Source organism: Tiliqua scincoides, chromosome 7 (assembly GCF_035046505.1).
Source record: "Tiliqua scincoides isolate rTilSci1 chromosome 7, rTilSci1.hap2, whole genome shotgun sequence".
Taxonomy (NCBI): Eukaryota; Metazoa; Chordata; class Lepidosauria; order Squamata; family Scincidae; genus Tiliqua; species Tiliqua scincoides.
The window spans coordinates 50,194,661-50,220,195 of NC_089827.1; the positions used below are offsets into that span (position 1 = coordinate 50,194,661).

At 43.0% G+C, this 25,535-nt stretch overlaps 1 protein-coding gene across 1 annotated transcript; it reads right to left on the reverse strand.

Moving 5' to 3' along the window:
• Window positions 1-58: 58 nt before the first annotated feature.
• Window positions 59-17,863, reverse strand: GLT8D2 (glycosyltransferase 8 domain containing 2). Its single transcript, XM_066634132.1, has 10 exons — window positions 17,545-17,863; window positions 14,065-14,107; window positions 12,632-12,730; window positions 7,922-8,090; window positions 6,944-7,061; window positions 5,806-5,890; window positions 4,133-4,245; window positions 2,692-2,858; window positions 1,818-1,930; window positions 59-481 (listed from the first exon to the last, which is right to left on the reverse strand). The coding sequence occupies exons 2-10, from the start codon at window positions 14,081-14,083 to the stop codon at window positions 309-311; spliced, it is 1,056 nt and encodes a 351-aa protein (XP_066490229.1). The 5' UTR covers window positions 14,084-14,107; window positions 17,545-17,863; the 3' UTR covers window positions 59-308.
• Between the last annotated feature and the right edge of the window lie 7,672 nt (window positions 17,864-25,535).

The window sequence follows — 25,535 nt, forward strand, 5'->3', positions numbered from 1 at the left end:
GTGCTACAAATGGGATTTGAATAAGGAACAGTATTAAAAAAAAGTCACTGTGTTTTAGTCATTTCCCCTAAACCATGACTTAAGTTTCTGAGAACTATACATGCTACATTACAAACCCATTGCACACCGCTAAGTTTCATTTTGAGACAGTTCTTTAACAATGCTTTTCAGCTTTGTAAAAGTCAGTCAGTCAGGTACAGCAGCTCTGTGTCACAGAGAAGATAAACCACATCACAAAATATGGAATTATGTGCCTGGAACATCTTGGAAATGATCGGTTTTGATGACTTACAATGTAAAAGGCTGCATCAGCTATTAGGACGAATCAATTTAAATGTTCCAGAAGGATCAGGAACAAACCACTTTTCCCATAGGTCAGTGTGAACACTAGGATAGTCCCAAGGTTTGTATCTTCCATTCCAATGAAGTAACTTGGCTTCATGAAGAAAATGCTCTGAGTATCTAGCATCAGGACTCCAGCCTAGGTGAGTTAAAAAAAAAGAAGTCTGTTTTTTAGTGTCTTGATAGGAAAACAGTGAGGTTGTCTGTTTTTTTCAGTGTGAATGTGCTTCAGTCCATTGTACACACTTGCTTAACTCCCCCACTGAAATGTATTGGAGCACACAGTCCTGAACCTATTGATGTTTACTCAGAAGTAAGGACTATTGTGTTCAGTGAGGCATACTTCCTGAGTTAGGTGTGCCTAAAATTGCAATCCTAAATACTTAACTATGATTGGATCTGGATAATATTCTTTGTTTCTGTTTAATCTATATAATCGTACAGAGCCTGCAATGTGGTCTTTATGGCCTCCAGTGGAAAATTTCAGAAGTGCAACTTGGAGACATTTTTCCACAGTATCCTTTTTGGACTTAGGTTTCTTTTTATATTTTTAACTAAAGTCCAATGTTATAATCCAGACACCATTTGTCATGCTTGAATCCTATTGAAATGCTAATGGAACTTAAACTTCTTTTTTAAATCTATGTTTCTCCCTTAGGGTAAGCTGCCTTGAGTCTCCCAGTCAATTTAAAAACATTATGAATACAGTAGAACAGCAGCAATTAAAACAAGATCCAGTGGAGGGACAAAATCAAACACACAAGAATTAGGTGAAAGAAACAAAGAACAAACCTGTTGGAAAAAATCAGGTGTTTCAACTTCTGGTGAAATATCAGCAGGGAGGGAGACAACCATATGGGACAAGAGAATACTGTGTTTGGGAGCTGCTACCAAGAAGGCCCTCTTGTGGGTTGGTGCCAACCGCACCTCAAACGGTGGAGGAACATGCACGATCTTTTGGATGCACTGTCAGTTTCCCAGGTTTTGGCCAATGAAGGCAAAAACTTCATAATGAAGTTCTATTTTCTGGTTTTTCAGAGAATAATGGCAATTTTATATACTCTCTCTTGTACTTTTGAAACCTTCCAAAACACAAGTGTAGTGGGAGCAGATACAAATGAGATCACCCTGAGCAGGGTTGGCCCAAGACTTCTTGATGCCTGAGGCAATATGCCAAATGCTCCCTCCCCATACCCAAAAATGTGCCAGCCTCTGCTCCTTCCACTCAGATGTTCTAGCACAGTGCTCCCCTCCATGTTTCTTCTTCTATGTCCCTCTTCCTTTTCCAGATCAGTGAGTGGAAAGAAAATGAGCAGCAGTGAAGGCAAATCGGCAAACCGAGATGGATCCCTCCCACCAATCTTCTGCCTGAGGCAACTGCTTCAGTTGGGCTCAAGGGTGGACCAGCCCTGCCCTAAGGCTGCTTGAGTATCTTTAAGCTGAGATTTTTGGTTCTGACTCAGTCTAAAACTTACCTAGATGTCGAATATGCCATAAAGGATTAATACTTGAATACTTTCCATGGAATACAATGAGCATTGGGGAAGTGGCCACACCTCCTGCAAGGGTGCTGCTGTAGAGATTTTCTCTGAAAAGATATTTTTAAAAAGTCTCAGATGTTTTAAAACTAGGTCTTTTCATTCATTGAGTGTGAGAAAGCAATAAATAGCCAGAGCACAATTTCCTTTACCTATGTAATGGGGAGGGGGGGGAGAGAGCAGCATTCAGAGTAGCTAATAGAATATTCCTGAAGTTGAGATCATGACAGCATTTCAGGTCAGTTGTTATCAGGTTACTATGCCACCCATTGGTTGCTCTTAGAGCAAGTATTTTCTTTCTTGCAAAAAGCTTGTAGTTACTTTTGTGAAGTGAGATAACGCTTCTTATAAAGCTGTTTGTTCTTTTATGCAGCTTGTGATTCACGTTTTCTGGATTAGAAAGTGGACTTTTTGTTGATAGGTGAAGAAATTAATGCAAGTATCCTCAGAAACTAGCCAAGCTGCAAAGCCTGAACCCAAATAAATAACATTTCTTCCACTTTCCAATGTGCTTATGAACAAGAGCTCATTCTAAATCACCCTCAGTGCGTTGTTCAACTACTGTATATTGCTGCAACCCGGATGATTTTGAAGCTCATACACAATAAAGCCTCCCAAGAGACTTTTTCCACTGCGCATGCTAGTCTGCTATAAGAGGCTCCTCTGCAAATATTGCAAGTCAGTGCTGTGCTTCCTGTAAAGGAAAGCACATCTGATCTATTGAATGCTTCAGGTTTCTCCACATCAAATCAAATAAAATCAACTAGATTCAAGTCAGGGTACCATAAAAGAAAAAGCTGTCTGTACGTACTCAACGTTTTTCTGCATCCATTTTTCTAACTGCTTGGTGATGCGTTGATGCTTCCATTCTGTCATATTGGCAACAATAACGCCAGGATTAAAGGAGCAGGTGCTGGGGCTAATGCCAAGATCTCTAATTGTTTGCTTTCGGTAGTCCAGAAATCCCATGTAAGTATTCTAAAAAGAAAGGAAAATTATCTGTAGTTCCTGTACAACAGTACCTCCAATACCATGGAGGATGCATTTCTGGAAAGTTGAGTACTGTGTGAACCAGTGTTGATGATGAGGCAGGAAACAGGCACTGATTGGCTCCACCCTACTCAGCATGTAGTGCTATCTTTGGTGGTATTAAGGTGTCAGTTACACCCAGGACAAAGAGCACTGTCACAAAACTGCAGTAAAGGAAGAAGTGATATAGGAGGCACTGTGCCCTTTAAGAGGTCCATATTGGTGTGTAGACCCCTTCTGTAACTGGGCAGTGCCATTATTTTTTGAGATGATCATCATTTGGTGATGATGCTAGCATGTCATCACCAATCATCCAGGTTGTTGAGCTGCTGCTTAGAGGGAACGCTGATGGGAGGTTTAATCCAGGTATCCTCAGAGACTTGCCTAGTGAGCAACCTGGTTGATGGCATTTGCTCATCCTATGTTGCACACTTAAAACAGCAAAAGAGCAGGTACACATTGTGATTCATGGTCCATAAGGCAGAGTCGTAGGGAAAGAGTCTGAGAATTGACTTGTAGAATCAATTTCTCGTGACAAGTAATAGAGACATACAGGTCATGCGCTTAGCAATTCCCAGCTCAATTAAATGGCCTAATCCAGTGTTTCTCAAACTGTGGGACAGACTAGGTAGGTTGTGAGCCAATTTCAGGTGGGTCCCCATTCATTTCAATATTTTATTTTTAATATATTAGACCTGATGCTACCATGGTATGTGACTGCACTTGGGGAAATGTTCCAGACCTGCACTTTTAACAAGCTACTATGTATATTCTTTTAACAATGATGGTCAATGGGACTTACTCCTGGGTAAGCGTGGGTAGGTTTGCAGCCTAGGATTGTTAAAAATTTTCCTGCTTGATGATGTCACTTCCGTTGGGTCTTGACAGATTCTCATTCTAAAAAGTGGGTCCCTATGCTAAATGTGTGAGAAAAAAGGTGGCCTAATCTATTAGTCATTGTATTGACATCAGCTCATTGCCATTCCTGCTATTGTAATTGTGGATGTGTATCTGTATTTGTTTTTTGTGCAGTCCCTGTGACTTCTTCTGGAGCTCCTTGCCTAAGGCCTACAGGTGTCTCAACCTTCCCCCCCTCTCCACAGCAGTGTAGCACCAGAAGACCAAATCACCCTTTAAATAACAGTACACCCCCCCCCCCACCCTGAAACATCTCATTACAGGGTAAATGAGGTAGAAAAATACATCAGGCAAAAACATCTTACCTGCATTCCCACACTTCTGACCATTTCATGTGTTGAAGGCAAATCGCAATCATCTGAAAAAGCTGCAGCATGGCCACGGGCTAGCTTGGTATCATACAGTTCTTGGATGTCTCCTAAAGAAGCAGAATCCCAGCTTTTCAAAGGTCCCCTTGTTTGGTGTTTGTTAGTAGATAAGTCATCTACAGATCTCTCTTCTAGGCTGACAACTCGCCATTCTCCAGGTATTTTACTGGAGAATTCCCACTTCTGTTTTCAAAAGTTCTGTTTTTAAATCAACAAGAGGACGGACTACCCCAGAGCCTGTACAAAGCAGAGTATTTTCCATACAGCTGAAGAATACCTGATGATTTTGCACAGAAACAGATCTAAAGATTATTTCTCTGATGCTGTATTTCTAGTGCCTTTTGGACAAAGTTCCAAACAACACAGTCCTGGAACGTGCTGGAATCCCTAGCATGTATTCACTGCTGAAACAGAGACGCATGCGTTGGCTCGGTCATGTCATGAGAATGGATGATGGCCGGATCCCAAAGGATCTCCTCTATGGAGAATTCGTGCAAGGAAAGTGCCCTACAGGTAGACCACAGCTGCGATACAAGGACATCTGCAAGAGGGATCTGAAGGCCTTAGGAGTGGACCTCAACAAGTGGGAAACCCTGGCCTCTGAGCAGCCCGCTTGGAGGCAGGCTGTGCAGCATGGCCTTTCCCAGTTTGAAGAGACACTTTGCCAACAGTCTGAGGCTAAGAGGCAAAGAAGGAAGGCCCATAGCCAGGGAGACAGACCAGGGACAGACTGCACTTGCTCCCGGTGTGGAAGGGATTGTCACTCCCGGATTGGCCTTTTCAGCCACACTAGACGCTGTGCCAGAACCACCTTTCAGAGCGTGATAGCATAATCTTTCGAGACTGAAGGTTGCCAATATACTATACTAGTGCCTTTAACGGTATTCCTTTCTAATATTTTTAGCCACTAGTAGGACTCTTTGTTTTCTACTTGTATAGTGCCCAATATAACTTTTAGAATTCCTGCATGCATCCTGCTTTGGTAACCTGCAACAAACATTGACAATTCATGCACAAATAGCCAAACCTTGGATCACACTGAAGACATGTATGATCAAAAGGATAGCACTACTAAAGAAAAACAGCATTTAGGGCTGAATCCTATTCAGTTTTGCAGTGCTGATGCAGCCGTGCCAATGGGGTATGTACTGCATTCTGTGGTGCTGGAAGGGCAATCACAGAGGCCTCCTCAAGTTAAGGGAACATCTATTCTCTTACCATGGGGCTGCATTGGTGCTGGAATATGGGATTGGGCCCTAATATGTCAGTATTTAAATTATCACAAGACTCTTGTTTTTGCTGTAAGGGCACAATCCTAACCCGGTCTACTCAGAAGTAAGTCCTATTTTGTTCAATGGGGCTTACTGTCAGGAAAATGTAGTTACCCTATCCACACTTTCCTGGGAGTAAGCTCCATTGACTATAATGGAACTTCTGAGTAGACAGGCATAGGATTGGGCTCTAATATGGCTACACCCCTGAAAGTTATTTCTAAGGACACAGTCAGTTTCCATGAAATCTTCTATTTGGCTATGATAAACCTGCAAAATACTGTATACATGTTAGGGGCTTCAAACTTTGGGGTGCTATTTTTCAGACAGGCAGCTTACCTTGCACAATCACGTCATCATCAAGGTATATCACTTTCTCGTGTTCATGGATAAGTAGAGGGAGGTAAAATCGAACAAAGTTCAGCTGTTGAATTTATTAAAAAAAGGTGGAAATCAAAAAGCCTATAACCAAAAGCCAGAAACTTTCAATGGTGCATTGTGGAAGCATCCACTTTAATATATATACTACTCAAGAGTACTACTACCTGGTCTGGGGGGGGGATTAAAATAATCCACAATATGCACAAATGCAAAGCAGGAGTTTGATTCACAGAAATACCATGTAAATGTGCTTGGCTTAAACCTGCCTGGTAACCATACTCCTCCTGATCCCAGCTGCAAATTAAGTCCATGGTGAAGGAAATATATTCTGCACATGCTTAGCTTCTCTGTAATCTTTACAGCAATACTAAGCTGCAAGTTTCGAAGTGCAGAAAAAAAAGTTCAAATTGTACCCCTTGATTCCTGAAAGCCTAACCGTGCCCCATGATTTTGGAGCCTTATGCCTGAAAAGCACAAACCCAAATTAAACACTGAAAATGATTTTCTGTTTTCTGAACAGGTGCTCTTTCCTAACCAGAGAGACCAGTAGGATCATACATTCTGGAGCTCAGCCTTGACACTGGAAGTAGGTTCTGGGACAGATTTATTTATTTGTTTGTTTTTCACATTTGTATACCACCCCTTCCTCCAAGGAGCTCAGGGTGATGTTCATAGTACCTTCCCTCCTTTTGTCCTCACAACAACCCTGTGAGGGAGGTGAAGCTAGCTGAGAGATAGTGACTGGCCCAAGGACACCTGGGAAACTTCATGGGATTTGAACCTGGATCTTGCAGGTCTATGTCCAATTTCCAAATCACTATAACATCCTGGCTATCCCTGATTATTCCCAAGCACTTGTTCAATTCTTTCTCTGCTGTTTCATGAGTTCTTTCACTGAACCTCTTGAACAAAATAACATTTACCCATCTACTCAAGCTTTTGGTAAGCTTATTGCAGAAATAAATGTGGGTTGTAGTTTTTTCCAAGAGAAATACAACAGTTGGGAGGTGTTCATTGTGTTAAGAATATCCCCTGCCCTGGATATATCCTGCAAAAGATGCTTTTTTCATTGACAACTTTATGTCAGTGTACTCACAGGTTGAAGTAACTCTGGACGCGCAGCATCTGGTCTGATTTTGCCCTTGAGTACCATGGGATTGAATTCCACAATTTTAAACTTGATATCTTTCAGTTTGGATTTTTCAATCCATCTTCTGAGATTCAAAAGAAACAGAAGTATGTTTAGAGAACATACCATGAGCAAAGCGCGCATTGGTGTCTCAGTTGTCACTGTTCCCATAATACAGTGCAAAGAATAAGGAAGAAATTGAGCAATTTTTAAGCCTTCTCTGGTGTGACATTGAAAATCACATTCTGTCTGACATGCCCTAACATTTTAGCTTACTAAAATGTTATAGAAAATTCAAGGCGGTCATGCAGTAAAGCGGTTGTTTGACTGCCCTGCCATTTGCTCTGCTTGTCCATCAGTGCACTGAGATTTGGACTGTATTTCGTGTTGCATCATCAAACACTAATATGTGAGTTGAGGGAATGACATAGCCATCACGTCTTCTCTTGACCAGGTTTGGGTGAGGATGGTCTGCCAAGGTGATCTCCATGCATTGCTGAAAATGTGGATCATAAATTGGGGGTGGGAGTAGAACACTGACAGCCCACTTTCTCAAGAAGAAAGAATTGGGTTGCAGGGGTGGAATATTTAATCATTAACTTCTGTCAGTTCCCTTGCTGGCTACTGAACACTGTTTTCCCCCTACCAGGCTCTGATACCAGAAGATGCCCCCCAAAAGCCTGGCGACGGGGTGGGGTGGGAAGAGAATAAGTGGGTAGAGGAAGTACTAAAGACTCCACTCTCACCCAGATCTACTTCCCACCCTTGCATGGCAGACATGTACACGGAAATATATGTTTGTTAGCGTAATGCATAGCCCTGCCCTACACTGTCCTCTAAATAAGCAAATAAACGATCTTTTATGTCATTTCATTGCTCCTGGAATGGCATGCATTGAAGGGCAGGGTATAAAAATGTTAAATAATCATTTTGTTTGTTTCTTGCCTGATGTGCGGAATGCCATTCTTCATCCCAACAATGTAGAACAAGACATTGGACTCAGTGTTGCTGTAAATGCTGCTGATTGCTGCAATTGCTGCTCCCATTCTACCTGCTGCAGCACAGATCACCACAGGGATGTCTTCTTCCATGTCTTCGGGACTCTCCAAATCAACTAATTTTTTTAAAAAACAACAGCGTGTTACCACTCACAATGTACATAGGTCTGTAGTGAGAAAAGAGATCTGTTGCAAGTTAACAGTAATTGTGTCTTCATTTCATTGCTACCCTTTACTCCTAACCTACCACTTGGATCTGTCGATTGTTCCATATATCTGAGACTTCTCATTCATTTTACTATGTAAACTGCCTGGGAAACTATTTGTGGAAAAGTGGCGTATACCGCAGACACTTGCCCATAAGTCGACCCCACAGATAAGTCTAGGGCAGGTTTTGAGCCATCAATCATGGGGTTTTCTATGACCCTTGGATAAGTCAGCGGTTAAACTTAGGGGGGTGTCTAACTATAGTTTTGTCTGATTTTACCCGAAGGCCAGATCCTGAAAAATAACCTACCACTAATTATTACCTAAGAACTGTAGTCTCTAATTTATTAAAAACATAGTAAAAGATCATGATACATTTTTATTCTTTTTAAAATTCTGGTCTTCACCACTTTTTTGTAAACACTATCAGAGTAAGTGCACTGTAAACAACATACCAGTAAAACAGTGGTTCCCAACCTTGTATTCACTTACTCCCAAGGACACTCAACAGGACCTTTAGGGGTAATTGAAAAAGAATGGCATAATGGCAGAAAAAGGCAGGTCGTGCTCTAGAATGCCTTGCAAGGCAGGAAGGGAGGTAGCTAATTGGCTGTGAAAGCCCCACCAATAGCTAGTTTTTGGTCATCAATTCATCTATGAACCAGTGATTGAAAACCATCACAGTAAAAAAAGCTGAAACATAATATGGAAAGTGATCAATCACCCAGAATTTCTCATCACACTTCTGGTGCAAAACAGTGCAAAGGCAGTGTCTTCTGTTCTTCAAACAGATGAAAAGAGAAAATATGTGATGAATACATGAAGTCTAGGCTTTCATATGGAGGAGTTGAAGGCTTGTATTATTAATTACAAACATTTTGCTAATATGAAGGGTACAATCTATGGAAATGGGCTGCCAAGGGATATGCAAGTGAAAAAGGTTGGGAGACACTGCAAGAGATCCATGAATCAAATCCACCTTTAAGGTGGACATGAGGAGAACCGTGAATCAAAGACAAGTTTAAGGTGTCTGGTGTGTTAAGCCAGAAGCTCTACATACAACATACAACCCATAACACATAACTGAGAGTGCGCAAATCAATTCACAGAGATATTTGCAACCCTTTTTACTCAGAAGTAGACCCACTGCTTTCTATGGGTGTTAAGTAATGGTGCGCTGAATTGTAACCTGGGAAGGAGGATCCCATCCTGGTGTTTCAAAAAACAGACCTGCTTTGCAAGCATTTGCCAAGCAGAACCAGGCTGCAGCAGAAGGAAGGAGAATAAAAGGTCAACTTTGGCTGGAATGTCCCTGGAAAGTAACTATAGTTAGTTACTAACCATAACTAACTAATTATATACCACCCTGAACTGGAAGGTATATAGAGAAACAAAACAAAAAGTTGAAATAGGTGTAATAAAAAGGTTATGGAATGGAAGAGGAACAGTCAGTGATTCACAACAGTAATAGCAGAGAAAGCAGCCTCTCCTGACTACACTGACAGCCCAATCCTAACATGCCCTGGAGCAGACAGGCTGGCTGGCCTGCCTGCCTGGCTGGCTATATGCTTTGTCCAGAGCAGGGCTGAGTTGGCTTGCAGTGCAACTTGAAATAAGGGGAATTCATTCCCCTTACCCCTTGTTGCATGGCAGCTGCCTTACCTGGATCTGCTTCACCTAAAGAGGTGGAGCAGATCTGAGCAGCCTGGTGTAAGGCTGAGCCACCAGGAAGGGAGGGTAGGATTCAGCATAAGTGCCAGATCCTGGCTCCACCCCCTTCCCAGGTCCCGTCCTCCCACTGGCCCGTCCACTGCCTGCCCTTCCCCCTGACTCGGCCGGCACAAACTCATCGGTCTGCCAGAGCAACGGCACCGGATTCAACCTCCTCACAGCACTTTAGCAACACCTTCAGGTTGACGCAAGGATCTTGCACAGGCCCAAGAGCAAATCTGGATTACACTCTGAGTTAATTAATTTACAGAGTAATCCTTTTTTTAATTTAATTTTTATTTTTTTGCATTTCCATAAACACATAAACAAACACAGACACAAAAACACATACATACAAACATTGAGATTGCAGGGTACCATATGCCAATTAATTAATAATTCGTTCTACCAATAATTTCTAATATCTCTTAATATAATAAAAAAACAATTATAAAAAGGAAGAAAAAAATAAAAATGCATATTCATCTCTAAAAACCCTGTTTCATATTCTCTATACTTCATCATCTCCATCATCATCAGTTATCTCTCCCCTTCTTTTCCCATCATTCTTTATGTTCCTTCTTTCAATAAAATCTTAAGCTCTTTTTAATACAGCTTGTTCTAATACAAATTACTACTAAATACTTATCATTCTAATTTATCAAAATTAATTCATCTAAATTTAATTCATAAAAATTAACCTATAAAATACTAACATATATTTTCTCTTCTCCCAAATCAAATATTAGACAACTACCAAATCATATCATTGTCTTGAATATTAAGCAAAAAAAAATTATTAAAAGGATATATTTTTTCTTCTCTCAAATCAAATATTACTCAACTACCAAATCATGTCATTATCTTGAGTAGCGATTCAAATCTTGCATATCATCTCTAAACTTTTCTTTTCTCTCTTTTCTTTTTCTTTCTTTTCCTAATAAACTTCTTATCAACATCTCTCAACAATTGCTTCTTAAAAATCCATCCTCTTCTTACTCCTCCCAACAGTTCCTGATACATTCTCTCCATCTTTTGACCAATTTCTTGATCAGTCCCTTCAAGATCTATTTTTCGTGGTATCTCTTCTCCAATCCAATCCGATAATTTTTGAATTCTTATCTTCCAATTTACCCCATCAGTTAGTGGCAAAAATTAGTGGCTAATTTTCTCTGGTGTTACTTCCAGTTCACACAGCTTAGATACTTGTTGGTGTAAAGTTTCCATACTAATTTGTATTTGTAGAATTTGAATCACCTGATTTCTGCTCATCACAAGCAAATTCTCCAGCTGTCTGTGGATCAGGATCTGCCATTCCTCTTCTGGGGGTTCCATCAATTCTCCTTGCAATTTTCTTTTAGTCCACTAGATGTCAAATCTCTTTTACTATAAAGTTCCTCTTATGTTTGTTTTTTCCTATGGAATTTGAAGAAGTTTTTTGGTCTCCATTAATAGACACAACAGAGACTATTCACCAGTTCGTATTTCACGAAATCCTGCCGCGGTGAAGGATCCAAAATAGTCCAAAATCCAAAGTAATAAAAGGAAATTATATCCAGTGCAGGGTTACACATTTATAAATGTATATCAATGAAATCATGCTCCATATAATACCAAATGTTCAATGATCTTCTCCGCAGTAAAGTGGAGGAGTCCTCCCCCTCTTTTTTCTTTATCTTCCAAAACCTTGAATTACATCAGTCCTTTATAGCTGGAATTTGCATAACATAAACGGCACTTGCTTAGTTCTTCCAAATCTCTTCTTTCGATCAGATGGTGTCTCCACAGAAGTTCAGCAGCTTGTTGCGGTAAACCGTGTCACCTTCCTTGCTGCCTTACTGGCAAAGTCCTGAAAAGAAAGCTCTCCGGCCGAGCTCTAAACTTTCCAGATACTTTAAAGCTGCCGGGATAACAGTGCATCTACTAGCACTTGTTACCAGGTTTCTAGACCTGCAGTTTCAGGTGAAAAACAGGTAATCTTCAAGAGCTGATCCTGAAGACCGTCCTGTTTCATTTGCTACTTAGCCCCTCCCCCTCAATTTACAGAGTAATCCTATGTATGTCCACACAAAACTAAATCTCAATGTGTTCAATGGGGCTTTCTCTCAATGTGTGTAGGATTGCACCCTAAAGTACTGATATAAGAATAGTGCTTTTCTATTAGAATCTGCAATGATGTATCCAGAGCTGCAAAGAAGGGACCAACAATGCAATCCTATGCAAGTTTACTTAGAAATGGATTAGTTTGTAAGTCCTAGATAAGGGTTATAGGATTGCAGCCTAAATGGGCATGGAATGTGTGAAATGCAGTGATAATCATTCTTATGTGAAAGTAAATGCATGAGTTTAGTAGAATTGCCATTTTACATTGGCAACAAAAGGTCCTAATATAGTCCTTCCTCTCTGAACTAAGTATATTGACAATATAGATAACTATATTGATCCCCACCTTTTACAAACTTTTACAAAAGATCCCCATCTTTTTCTGAATACCAGGGGACTCCTCCAAACATGCAGAAACACCTACCTGGTTCATGGAAGGCCCCGTTGACTATTGGCCTGTACAAGGCCACCATATACGCTGCCCATCCCAAACAGGAGACCAACATTAAATAATTTTTCTCTGGATATTGCTTACTTTTTTGTAACAGTGCCATATGGTTCCTTTGTTCAGTTGCAAGCATACATTATTCAACTGGATGTCTGAAAATAAAAATGGATTCTAACCATGGGTGCTTACCTGATTCATTCTTTAACAGGGTAGATGGTATCTTGTGAACTTTATTATAAAGAATGACACAAAGAGTCAAAATGAGAAGGAACAGTAGAATCTGATTAACTGAAACAGACAAGACAGATGGTCAATAGTCAATACTGTATGCAACATTGATGCCCCACTCTTATCCCCCACCACTTGCATCAATGCAGCCACACTGTGGAAATGCACACTGCAACCTATAGGGGGGGATCAGGAGGTCTTCTCAAAATAAGGGAACTTTTTTTCCTTTACCTTCAGATAAGCCCCCTGTTGCCATATGGGTCTGCTCAGATCTGCGCCAGCTCTTTGGCTGATGCAGTTCAGTGGAGTGGACCCAAGGGGGTGTGACAAGGCTGGGTAGGATGCATAGAATATTGGTGGTGCCTTTGCCACTGGTAACTGCCCCCTGTTCCACATACTTACAGTCCGCCTTGCTATACTTTATTAGAGTTTCATCCTATTAGCTATAATGAATGTTGTGGTCATCAAGTATCTCTTCAATTAATTATTGCTTAACACAATTCTTGGCATATTCTCTATATTTAACCACATTCACCAAAAATTGACTGCCTGGTGCTATTGCTCAAGACATAGGTACTTCTGATTCAAAAGAGTCCTGGGATATCACTGACCCTCATAACGGAAAAGACCCTTTTTCCATCTCAAAGAGATCTCAGAACTATCTCAGGGCCCAATCGTATCCAACTTTCCAGCACCAGTGCAGCCGCAATCCAGCTCCAAGGTAAAGGAACAAATGTTCCCACACACTGAGGAGGCCTCTGTGATTGCCTCCTCACCGCAGGATGCAGTGCACACCCCATTGGTACAGCTACACCGGCACTGCAAAATTGGATGGGATTGGCCCTCAGAGAGCAGCTGCTGATCAATTCCTCTTGCAGAGAGTTTCATCGATGGAGAAGGAATAGCACTGAGAAACTGTGCTTCCTCAATCCCACTTCTGGGTCGCCAAATACCACAGTTCCTTCCTAGAAACTCCATCAGCTCTTGCCTACCTGCTTTCATTCCCACACCAATCCCACAAACTGCAAGAGACATACCAGCCTGCTGGACTGCAAGCATCAGAAACAGAATACTGCTCCTTTAACTGAGGGCTGATCTTCTCCAAGGAGGTGGAGTCCTTAGTAATCTTCAGACCAGTGCTGGAGATGCACTCCAGGGTACCTAGTTAGTCTGAATCTTGCCTCCAGCTCCCTCAGTACATTATCCCAAGTTCTGATGCTGAACTAACATTGTGTGCTCTTCATCTGTCAAACTCTGTAACCCATCTATAAGTGAGACTGCAAGTCATCAACAACATTGACCACCATCATCAGTAGGCAAGTGGCTCCTCTGTGAGTTTCCATCCCAAACAGGAGACCAACATTAGTTAATGTTTTTTTCTGGATATTGCTTACTTTTTCGTAACAGTGCCATATGGTCCCTTTCTTCAGTTGCAGTCTGCGGTTGAAAGGACGAAGAGATAGGATGGTTAAAACACAACTGTAATGCACACATCTTATCTGTACTTGGCATTTTGTAGACCAGGTTTCACCATTAGATTGTGCTTTTGGGTTCTGAATAGGAACCATCCCAACTCTATCCAACAGAGGAGATTAGAAATTGAAGAACATTCCAAAGTCTAAGCAACCTCCATGAAGCAAATATAATAGCTTGTTCCTACTCCTTGCTGTACAACCGCAATCTCAAAGTGTGAAGTGGGCCTTTCGGAAGACAGAAAGTAGAAATGTGAGCATCCTTCGGCCCCCTCACCAGAATGATCAAACTTTCTTGTTTTCAATCATGTCACAAACATGCAATCACATTTTTTGTGTGGATTGTCATGATTGACTGCTGCTGAGCCAAGCAGTAGCTTGGATTCAAAGCCTAAGGTGAATGACCTAACTAGACCAATGCTGGACCCAAACCCACGCCCTGATGATGGGTTGGAGATGGGACACATCAGCCAAGAGTCCCAGGAACAAGAAGTCTCAAAGTCTGCAATCCCTGAGCCTAACTCCCCTAAAGTTGTTCATTCCATACCAGGAACCTCATACTTAATCACCTCTCAACTCTTCACTCTTTGTGGAGTCCCCCTCAAGGGCAGGGCAGGGCAGGGCAGCTACCTCCACTTGCTTAAATCAATGGTGCTGGGGGCAGTATAATGGTGCTGGGGGCAGTCCCGACTGTCTCAGTGAGAGAGGGATTGAGCTTCTGGGTTCTGAGGTTCTCTTCTGGGTTCTTCTGAGGTTCTCTTCTTGCACATTGATGTGCTGTGAACGGTCCACAGGTTTGCCATGGGCGTTTGGAGCACAGTGGTTGAAAATCACTGAAAACTCTTCAGGATTCTTCAATTCTGTTTCTAGGGCAACTGTCTATAGCAGTGATTTTCAACCTTTTTCATCTCATGACACACTGACAAGGCACTAAAATTGTCAAGGCACACCATCAGGTTTTTGCCAATTGACAAGGCACACCATGCTGCCAGTGGGGGGCTCACAACCCCATTGGCCCTACTAATAAATGACCTTCCCCCAAATTCCTGTGGCACACCTGTGGACCGCTCACGGCACACCAGTGTGCCACGGCACAGTGGTTGAAAATGGCTGGTCTATAGTAACAAATTGTCTCCTCTGCTGGTGGAGGAAGAGGGACATACAATTGGTTACAGACAGTTGCACTAGAAACAGAACCTCAGACCCCAGATTTTCCCAGAAGCCAGAACTGACGTCGCAAGAGGTGAAGACCACAGAGAAGAACATAGAATTCGGTGTGCCACGAGCAGAAAGATGTTGAAAATTGCTGCTCTAGATTCTCTCCCACACAACATGCCACAGAGTTATGCGGCCCAGTTTTTCTCCTTCCTACTGTATTCCTGGCCTGCTTCTACAATGGGAGTGACAACTGTGTTGATAGCCACAGATGAAACTGGAGAGCTAACAAAACCTGAACTCCCAAAATGGTACATGGTTTGCTTGTTTTTCAGTGAACTGGATCCAAACCTAAAATGTCTTGGCTGCCTGGAACTTTAAGCAGAACTAATTCTCTACAAATCACAACTAGCTCAGAAGAAATGATTCCATAATCGGTCACACAGCTTCAATTGTTTGATTAATGTTTTGTTTTCCTGGGGTTATTTTTTTATCCTATCATATGCTTTTGTTTATAAAACCTTAAAGATGCAAAAATAAACAGTTTTTAAGCATAACAAATATTTTTCTCAAGATCATTGTGTTCATTTTATACTGACATTCAGTGGTGTAGTGGAGCATTTTGAAGTGCTGATGCTCATTATGACAACCCTTCTTACCTACGCCTATGCCCCATAGTGATGACCCTTTAACAGCACCAACTCCATATAGATTGGTGACTTCAATGGCCCTGAACGAACAAACTTGACAAACTTCCACTGTGTCAGTGGAAGCACCATTAAGAAGGCTCATGGTGACCATTTACACATGTGACACTCAACAACACAGTGTTATGCTATGAGTGCCACAGCTGAATGTTGTAGCTAGAATCAGAATACAGAAGAGAAATCAAAGGCAACTGTAGGTTTTATTTTTGCATTGAGTGAAGAGTGATGCAACAAAAGCTTTAAACCTTGGTATGAAAAAACCCTGTGCACAAATCAGGAAATCACTTTGCAGAGAGAGAAAACCACCCTTAATATGAGGCCTACAACTGCACAGATTCGCACATGGTTTTAGGAATCTCAGCTTTGTCTTAGCTGCAGGGCACAGATACTTGAAAAGGTCTAGTATTAATTTTTTTCCCCATGCCCCATGTTTAGGAAAGCACCGCTCAGGCCTGCATTTAAATAGATGGCAATGGTTATATTCTGCAGCATCAAATCGAAACAGTTCAATAAACAAAACAATAACAAAAAGACAGTAGCATCATTTGCTACAACTGCTGCCAAAATCTATGAAAGGATAAATATAGCTTGTTTATTCTATGAATTATAAGGTTCCACCCCCTACTTCTCTTCCAAACAAATGCAGTTAGGTGATATGATGGCATTTTATCATTTCATTTTGAAGTGTTACGATCAGACATTCAATTTGTTCTCATACTAGGTAACTTATTACTAGGTAATAAGATAACATCAAATCCTGTCATACTGCTTCATCGGCATTGTAATGGCTTCTGTCCTAAACAGTTAAACTTACAGCGCAATCTTATGCATGTCTACCCAGAAGTAAAGTCCCACTGTATTCAGTGGGATTTGCTCCCGTGTAAATATGCACAGGATTACACTGTTCTTTGTGAAATGACAGTATGCAGAGATCATATACCTTTAACATTGCTCTCAGACCTGCATTCATAGACATGTTCCAATATATTTCTGTTCCACACACAAAGAACAAACTGATTTCCATCTAAGAAAGAATTTTGCATGAGATCCCTTTTTGGATATACGACACATATATGGTATATTTTCCATTTTCCAGCGTGAAAATTCTCATGTACACAAAAATAACCTTACACCTGGGATTTGCAAGTGCCTTGATTGCATTTGTATTTGCCATCTGTAATGCATCAAGCTGTCAGCTTCATATGCCTTTCTTCCAGATAATCACATCCATGTAACTTGCACCAGATTTTTAAGTCATTGAACTCAAATCTTGGGAGCACTACATTAAAAAGATGCTGCTTTTTTTCAATATGTGAAAAAATTATGTTGGGACAAAAGTTGGAGGTTTCATTTTTGGAAAATGAGATCATGCTAGCCCATTACTCTACACACATTTACGGAAACGCTTAGAAGTTTTGTTGCTGACAGTCTCCAGACACAAAGCAAGGCAAGATCACCTAACAGAACGAGAGGGTGCAGGAGGGGGAGCAGAAAAGGAAATTGCGACTGTGATATTTCCTGCGGAATGAAATTTTTTTACCTCTCACAGGCAGTCAGCAATTCGGAATTCTTTCTCCAGAAGGAATGACGGCAAGGCAGCGGCTCTTGTAGAGATGGGCCAGTGCCATAAACATTCATGCCCAAACTGCCTCTCTTGTGGGATCCCTGTTGAAATCCTGCAGGCAACAGGCTTGAAGGTCCTCCATAGTTCCTGTAAAAACACCGTGATGGGGAAATGCCTCTTAAAAGTCTCTTGCGGTTTCCTTAGAGCTGCTTTCCGTTCTTGACTTTGCGAGACAGAGCTGCACAGAATCCTTCCAGACCTTGCCCTAGCAGAGCAAGAGAGCCACATAAACTGCTTCCAGATGTGCTGAGAGAGGCAGCTCCACATCTGGCAAACTTTCCTCCTCCCACCCTGGTTGCTTCTCATCTGACAGAAAATTCCAAAGAAGGGGAAAAACAAATAACTTCAGCGCAGCTCTCCGAATACGTTAGTGCCCGATGTTTATTCTGAATCGCCATGAGCAGGGAAGCAAGGCTCTGTCTATAACAATCCAAAAACATGAACAGTCACATATCCAGGGACACTGCTTGCTTATCATTAAAAAAAATCACCTAAATAATTAAAACTATTTTAAATGATTAAAATAGGGCACAATCCTAACTTACCACTAGGATGGTGCAGGTCCCTGTGCTGGCCTATGAGTGTTGTGAATGTGCGGTAAAACACATTTGTGACTACTTGTGAGCTGGGTAGGCCAGTGTAAGGATGTGCACAGGCCTACTGGCACGGAGCAATCACTGGACCCAGTAAGTCTGCACCAGCCCAAGAAGGCTGGCAAAGAGGGGAGGAGAGGGTGGTGGGACGGCATAACAGGGGCAGGATGCATTTTTGGACAGGGGAAGGTGGATTTTGGTCTGGGAGGTGGATTGGGCCCAAGAGAGGGGTGGGACCAGCTGTGGCAGCGCAGGCTGTATCCTAACCTCCATCCCTGGCCTGAGCTGGCTTACATGGGCTGCTTGGATATGCACCAGTGATTTTGCTGGCACAGATCTGAGTAGCCCCATAGGGGTGGCTGTATTGTTACATGGGATAAGGAGAAAAATCTCCCCTTACTGTGACTTACCCTCCAGCCACCTCCTAACCTGCACTGGATACTGCGCAGGCCACTCGGTCTACCTGTTTCAGCACAGGTTAGGATTGGGATGTCTGTCAAAACCGTGGAAAACAAAATGGCAATAGATATCCTTTAGGAAGGTACAGTCCAGTTTACCATGCACATGCTTATAAACAGTTGAGCATATGAAAGAAAGGATACAGGAATAAAAATATATATATTACAGTATACACATTTGGATGTGGAATTGTTCTGTTGGAAGGGGTCTGTCATTTCATCCTAGGTGTACAACAGTATAGGATACAAGCAGGCAGAGCTTGAGAAGGTCTAGAGAAGATGTACCAGCAGGAGGAGCTGTCCCTCTCTCCACAGAAGAGTTCTTACCCTGGTGGAAATAACTTCACTCAACTGAAATGACTGGTACAATGCCACATGACTTGACTCCTGCCAGGTCAAAGGGAGAACCATTCTTGCTTTTCCAAAACCTCATAGCTTGCCAAGGCAACTCAAGGCACTGAACAAAGTAACTGATGACCTGACAAACAGCTGATTCATGCCTGCCATCCAGATCGTGCTTCTGAGACAGTCCTCTCCCAGATGGTGCATTAGCGCTTGGAAGAGGGGCAGGGATATGTGATGGCTGAGCTCCCTTTGCACCCTTCTCTCCCCCCACCTCTTAAGGAAAACCTCTATATAAGGTTCAAAAGGAAAGAGGCTTTCCTGAGACATGGGAGTAATCAGTGCCATTGGAAAAAGCCCACATGACCAGACAGTGAAATCCTTTTGTATATTCCATGTCTTCTTTGCCTGGGTACCCCACAAACAGCAGGGCCTGGCCTGACCACCTGCTGGGAGTGGCACGCACCAGCCCATTTTACATCCAAGCCCCCCTGACCAGGGCAGGTAGGAATAACCAGGTGGTCATAAACCAACCACCCAGAGGAACCAGTGGCATCATCAACCCCAGGTTTCTTAAGGTCAAACCCAAGAATGCCCAGATACGTTCTGACTTGGCTCCCTCAGAAAAAAGCATTGGTGTGTGATCAAGTCCTCACCTGCCTCCCTGCAGATCAGAGAGGTGAAATGTCTTAAAAGCAAAGCCCTGAATAAGTAAGATAGGGACCAGGGAGCTAAGATGCCTTCAGGAATTATTTTGTTGCTGAGTTTACCTGTAATAGCCTGTTTGTATTTTACTAAGATCCGTACCTGGGTGCTACCAGCACCCACACTATTTTCTGAGCCTGCTTTTATTTTTTCTACCTTCCATCATTCCCCCCCCCATATTTTAAATAAACTCCCCTTTATTGGTTTAACACTTTACCTTCCTGTGGTTGGTTGAACTCAGTCAGAGCCCTGCCTCAGTCTTCCTTAACTCTTGGCTACATGCTGTTCAGAAGGTTTGGGGGGAAATTCTCCATGTAACTGGGAGGGAGGCTTGCAAGGACAATTGCCTCTGCCTGGTTTTGTCCTCATGGTGGCAGCAAGGTATTGATTTTAGTGCTTGCATAGGAGTAGATCACAGGTAGGGAGGGAGGCACCAGTGTCAGTATCTCCCCACTCACCCACTAGCGGTGAGAAACCAAATACAAGATAATATGGAAGTCAGGGTGTTAGGGAAGGAGTGTAATGGAGCACCAAGAGGCTTCTACAACACTTTGCTGGTCTCCACCTGTGACATTGAGTCCATTATGTTTCACAATCTGACCTGGGTTGTTGCAGCAGGAATAAATGTGCTTGGCAAAGTGGCTGAAAATGGGGGGGGGGCGCGGAAGGAGAGGAAAGGGGGCATGAGAAATGCATAGAGATGTTGCAGATTTATCAGAAATTTGGGAACTGGAATTCCATAGGATGGAAAACCTTTTTGGATACAGAGCAGAGAAATGCAAGATGGGGAAAAGTTTAGGCACTCCTTCCCTCTGCTTCCTAACAGTTGCTCTTTCTCCTTTCACAAACAACTTTTCCCTCTTCAAAGAAAAAGGAACTGCTGTTGGGTGCAAAGTCACATACATCTGCATTGGATGTCTACTTCCTCCCTTAATGGGATACAGAAGTGGCAGGAGATGAAGTGTGGCCCGGGCAGGCCAGGAGAGTCACTGCCCACTGGCTGTGACATGACTGCTGGATTAGATTACTGTGTATGAGGCTGCTCTTGGAAAGCACTCAGAAATGGCTGCTAGTGGCGACTGGGGTTTGGATTGGAGTCCATTTCACACAGCAACTAGTATATCATCTTCATTGGCTCCTGGTTCAATTCCAGGCTCAGTTCAAGGTGTTTGTATTCACTTTGAAAGGCATTCTAGCCATCACCATACAAGACAAGTCAGACATCCAAAGCTGTGTTTGTTTTTCAGCTTCTAGCACAAGAAGCACTAGGGAGCTGTTCTTTTTTCTCCCTCCAGCACACTTGGGTCACATTCTTTTTCACATTCTAACAAGCTTGCCACGCTAGCAATTTGAATTGCAAACTTGGAGCGATTAAAGATGGCTGCCTCCATGCCTTTGATTGCTACTGTTCCAAACATGCTGGCCTCCATAAGTATGGTAACAACATGGTGGCCTCCTTGCATTTGATTTCAATTACTCCTCTATAACTGTATGCCATTTTGTCATTTTTTAAAACAAGCCATGCTAGAAGCATGCTAGAAATGTCACTTCCTCCTATTTTCTATTAGAAAAATGGACACAGCCCACATTCCCCCCACAAGACTTCCTGTAATCTCATCCCAGGTCACCTGTGTCCTATGCCAATTTTCCCTATCCTGCCAACTACACCAATTTGTCCCATCCAAATATTCCAACTCCCTTCTAATGCCCACTTTTTGGCTAATTAACACCCTCCTTTTCCAAAAACAGCTGTGGTGTGCAAAGAAATGAACAAAACTCCTTATCAGTTGAGCAATTAACAAGAATTTATTGCTACAAACACATACACTCCCTGCAAGTCCTCTTGTCCAGAGGCTTTCCCTCCCCAAAACTCCACTTAACTCAGTGGATAAAGGTCTGAAGTCTCCAGTCCAAGTCCAATCCAGTCTCCAAAGCACAGTCCAGTCTTCCCAGTTCAGTCTTCTGTAGCAGAGTCCCTCCTCTGTGTCCTCTCCAGCAGAGTGTCTCCTCCAGCAGGGTCCTGGCAGTCCTCTCTTCTGTGTCCTCCAGCAGGGTCCTGGCAGTCCCCTTCTCCTGTAGCTCTGGGTCAAGTTCCCTCTGGATCAGGGGTACAATCTGGTCAACTCTTTGTGCTTTCTGAAGCTGCCTTTTATCCTGCAGCCCCTTGTTAAGTCCAAATGCAGCTCAGCTGTGAGCTACCTCGTTAGCTCATTCAAAGTCCCAACAAGGTCAAATGAAGCTCAGGTGTCCATTCAGGTCTCCATTGGCCTTGATTGATTACAGCTGTGGAGCCAGCCCTGCCCTTCCCAGAGCTGTCAACCAGCTGTCAAAACATGGGATCACTGTCAACACCGCATCATCCACCTGATGATCTTCTGATCATCCATTACAACCTGCCAGCCAGTGCAGCACATGTGGGGCTGCTGCTGTCCTAGGCAGGAAGGCACTGAGAACAAAGCAGAAGATGCCACTTCAACCCACTTTCTAGACAGACAAAGAAGAAAGGGTTGTCAGGTGTTGGCTGTAGCCAGAGGCACTGTTAACCAGCTTTGGCTGGTCGGCCAACTGCATCCTTTCCTGGATCAAATTAGCCTGGCTATGGGTACCCAAGCACTGGTAACATATAGCTTGGACTACTGTAATATGCTCTATGTGAGGCTGTCACTGAAGATTGGTCAGAGACTTAATTTAGGACAGAATGTAGCTGCTAGGTTACTTGACAGGAGAAAAGGGACATGACCATGATACACCCCTATTAATGCATTTTCATTGGCTGTCTGTACATTTCTGAACACAATTCAAAGTACTAGTGATGATCTTTAAAGCCCTAAACAGTTTAGAACCCAGAAACCTGAAGAATCATGTGTCATGTGAGTCTGACTTTTCTATGAGATGATCATAAGCAACCTGTTGCATGTGCCATTATCTTTGATGTTGCCACCACAGAGTTTTTTTTCTGGTACCTGGCCTCTGGAACTCTCTCCCCCTTGAATTTAGGACTGCCTCTCCCTGCTGCCCTTCCATAAAGGACTGAAGACCTTTTTATTCCTCATTGCTTTTAATTAGGGACTCACTAGTTTCTGTTGTCTGCACTTATTGTATTGTTTTTTATTGTTCTTGTTTTATCTTGTCTTCAATTATGTACATACCCTGGAGCTTCCAAAAGAGTGAAAAGGAGAGTACAAATCTTCTAAGAACACAATCCTATGCATGTCTACTCAGAAGTAAGTCCCATTACATTCATAGGGGCTTACTCCCAGGAAAGTGTGTATAGGATTGTAGTCTCTATAAATGCATTCCCTTAGGTGCTTAACTCCTAGGAAGAGACATGCAGGGGCTCAATCTGGAAACACCCCCCCCCCACACACACACACACACTCAGAAACCATTTTCACAATCCTGGCACTTGGGGAATCTCAGTAATTACTCAGTGGTGAAAGAAATTGGCTCCCTACACGCACAAGTGCCATTCCAGCTGTTTTTTGCCTGCATACATTTTAAAGCTGGATCATGAGACTGGTAACAGAAGCCGAGTCTGAGCCCTGGCTCACATTCAGCCCCCTTCATGAAAGAAAAGCATTCTGACCCTAATTACTTCCAAAGGGGGGTGGCCCTGTTAGTCTGCCAACATAATACTGCCAATGTAATACTGGGGGCGTGCTATCGTCCTCCAGACCAGAAATCTGATGGGGACCTTGAAATGAGGAAACAGACCAGGGAGGTGACAAGGAAGGACAGGGTTGTAATCATGGGGGACTTCAATTATCCTCATATTGACTGGGTCAATTTGTGTTCTGGTCACGATAAGGAAACCGGATTTCTTGACGTGCAGGTGACTCTGGATTTAATTTTGTTTGGTACGCAGGACCTGGTTAGAGATGTAAACGTTACTGAGCCATTGGGGAACAGTGATCATGCTGCGATCCGTTTTGACGTGCACGTTGGGGGAAGAATACCAGGCAAATCTCTAACAAAAACCCTTGACTTCCGACGGGCGGACTTCCCTCAAATGAGGAGGCTGGTTAGAAGGAGGTTGAAAGGGAGGGTAAAAAGAGTCCAGTCTCTCCAGAGTGCATGGAGGCTGCTTAAAACAACAGTAATAGAGGCCCAGCAGAGGTGTATACCGCAAAGAAAGAAGGGTTCCACTAAATCCAGGAGAGTGCCCGCATGGCTAACCAGCCAAGTTAGAGAGGCTGTGAAGGGCAAGGAAGCTTCCTTCCGTAAATGGAAGTCTTGCCCTAATGAAGAGAATAAAAATGAACATAAACTGTGGCAAAAGAAATGTAAGAAGGTGATAGGGGAGGCCAAGCGAGACTATGAGGAACGCATGGCCAGCAACATTAAGGGGAATAATAAAAGCTTCTTCAAATATGTTAGAAGCAGGAAACCCGCCAGAGAAGCGGTTGGCCCTCTGGATGGTGAGGGAGCGAAAGGGGAGATAAAAGGAGACTTAGAGATGGCAGAGAAATTAAATGAGTTCTTTGCATCTGTCTTCACGGCAGAAGACCTCGGGCAGATACCGCTGCCCGAACAGCCCCTCCTAACCGAGGAGTTAAGTCAGATAGAGGTTAAAAGAGAAGATGTTTCAGACCTCATTGATAAATTAAAGATCAATAAGTCACCGGGCCCTGATGGCATCCACCCAAGGGTTATTAAGGAATTGAAGAATGAAGTTGCGGATCTCTTGACTAAGGTATGCAACTTGTCCCTCAAAACGGCCACGGTGCCAGAAGATTGGAGGATAGCAAATGTCACGCCTATTTTTAAAAAGGGAAAGAGGGGGGACCCGGGAAACTATAGGCCGGTCAGCCTAACATCCATACCGGGTAAGATGGTGGAATGCCTCATCAAAGATAGGATCTCAAAACACATAGACGAACAGGCCTTGCTGAGGGAGAGTCAGCATGGCTTCTGTAAGGGTAAGTCTTGCCTCACAAACCTTATAGAATTCTTTGAAAAGGTCAACAGGCATGTGGATGCGGGAGAACCCGTGGACATTATATATCTGGACTTTCAGAAGGCGTTTGACATGGTCCCTCACCAAAGGCTACTGAAAAAACTCCACAGTCAGGGAATTAGAGGACAGGTCCTCTCGTGGATTGAGAACTGGTTGGAGGCCAGGAAGCAGAGAGTGGGTGTCAATGGGCAATTTTCACAATGGAGAGAGGTGAAAAGCGGTGTGCCCCAAGGATCTGTCCTGGGACCGGTGCTTTTCAACCTCTTCATAAATGACCTGGAGACAGGGTTGAGCAGTGAAGTGGCTAAGTTTGCAGACGACACCAAACTTTTCCGAGTGGTGAAGACCAGAAGTGATTGTGAGGAGCTCCAGAAGGATCTCTCCAGACTGGCAGAATGGGCAGCAAAATGGCAGATGCGCTTCAATGTCAGTAAGTGTAAAGTCATGCACATTGGGGCAAAAAATCAAAACTTTAGATATAGGCTGATGGGTTCTGAGCTGTCTGTGACAGATCAGGAGAGAGATCTTGGGGTGGTGGTGGACAGGTCGATGAAAGTGTCGACCCAATGTGCGGCGGCAGTGAAGAAGGCCAATTCTATGCTTGGGATCATTAGGAAGGGTATTGAGAACAAAACGGTTAGTATTATAATGCCGTTGTACAAATCGATGGTAAGGCCACACCTGGAGTATTGTGTCCAGTTCTGGTCGCCGCATCTCAAAAAAGACATAGTGGAATTGGAAAAGGTGCAAAAGAGAGCGACTAAGATGATTATGGGGCTGGGGCACCTTCCTTATGAGGAAAGGCTACGGCGTTTGGGCCTCTTCAGCCTAGAAAAGAGACACTTGAGGGGG

Excerpts from the sequence above, each read along its gene's own strand:
- GLT8D2 (XM_066634132.1), bottom strand. Across the intron at positions 8,091-12,631 it reads CCTGTTAAAGAATGAATCAG|TTGATTTGGAGAGTCCCGAA; the intron begins GTAAGCACCCAT and ends TAAAAAAATTAG. Across the intron at positions 5,891-6,943 it reads GTCCAGAGTTACTTCAACCT|CTGAACTTTGTTCGATTTTA; the intron begins GTGAGTACACTG and ends TAAATTCAACAG.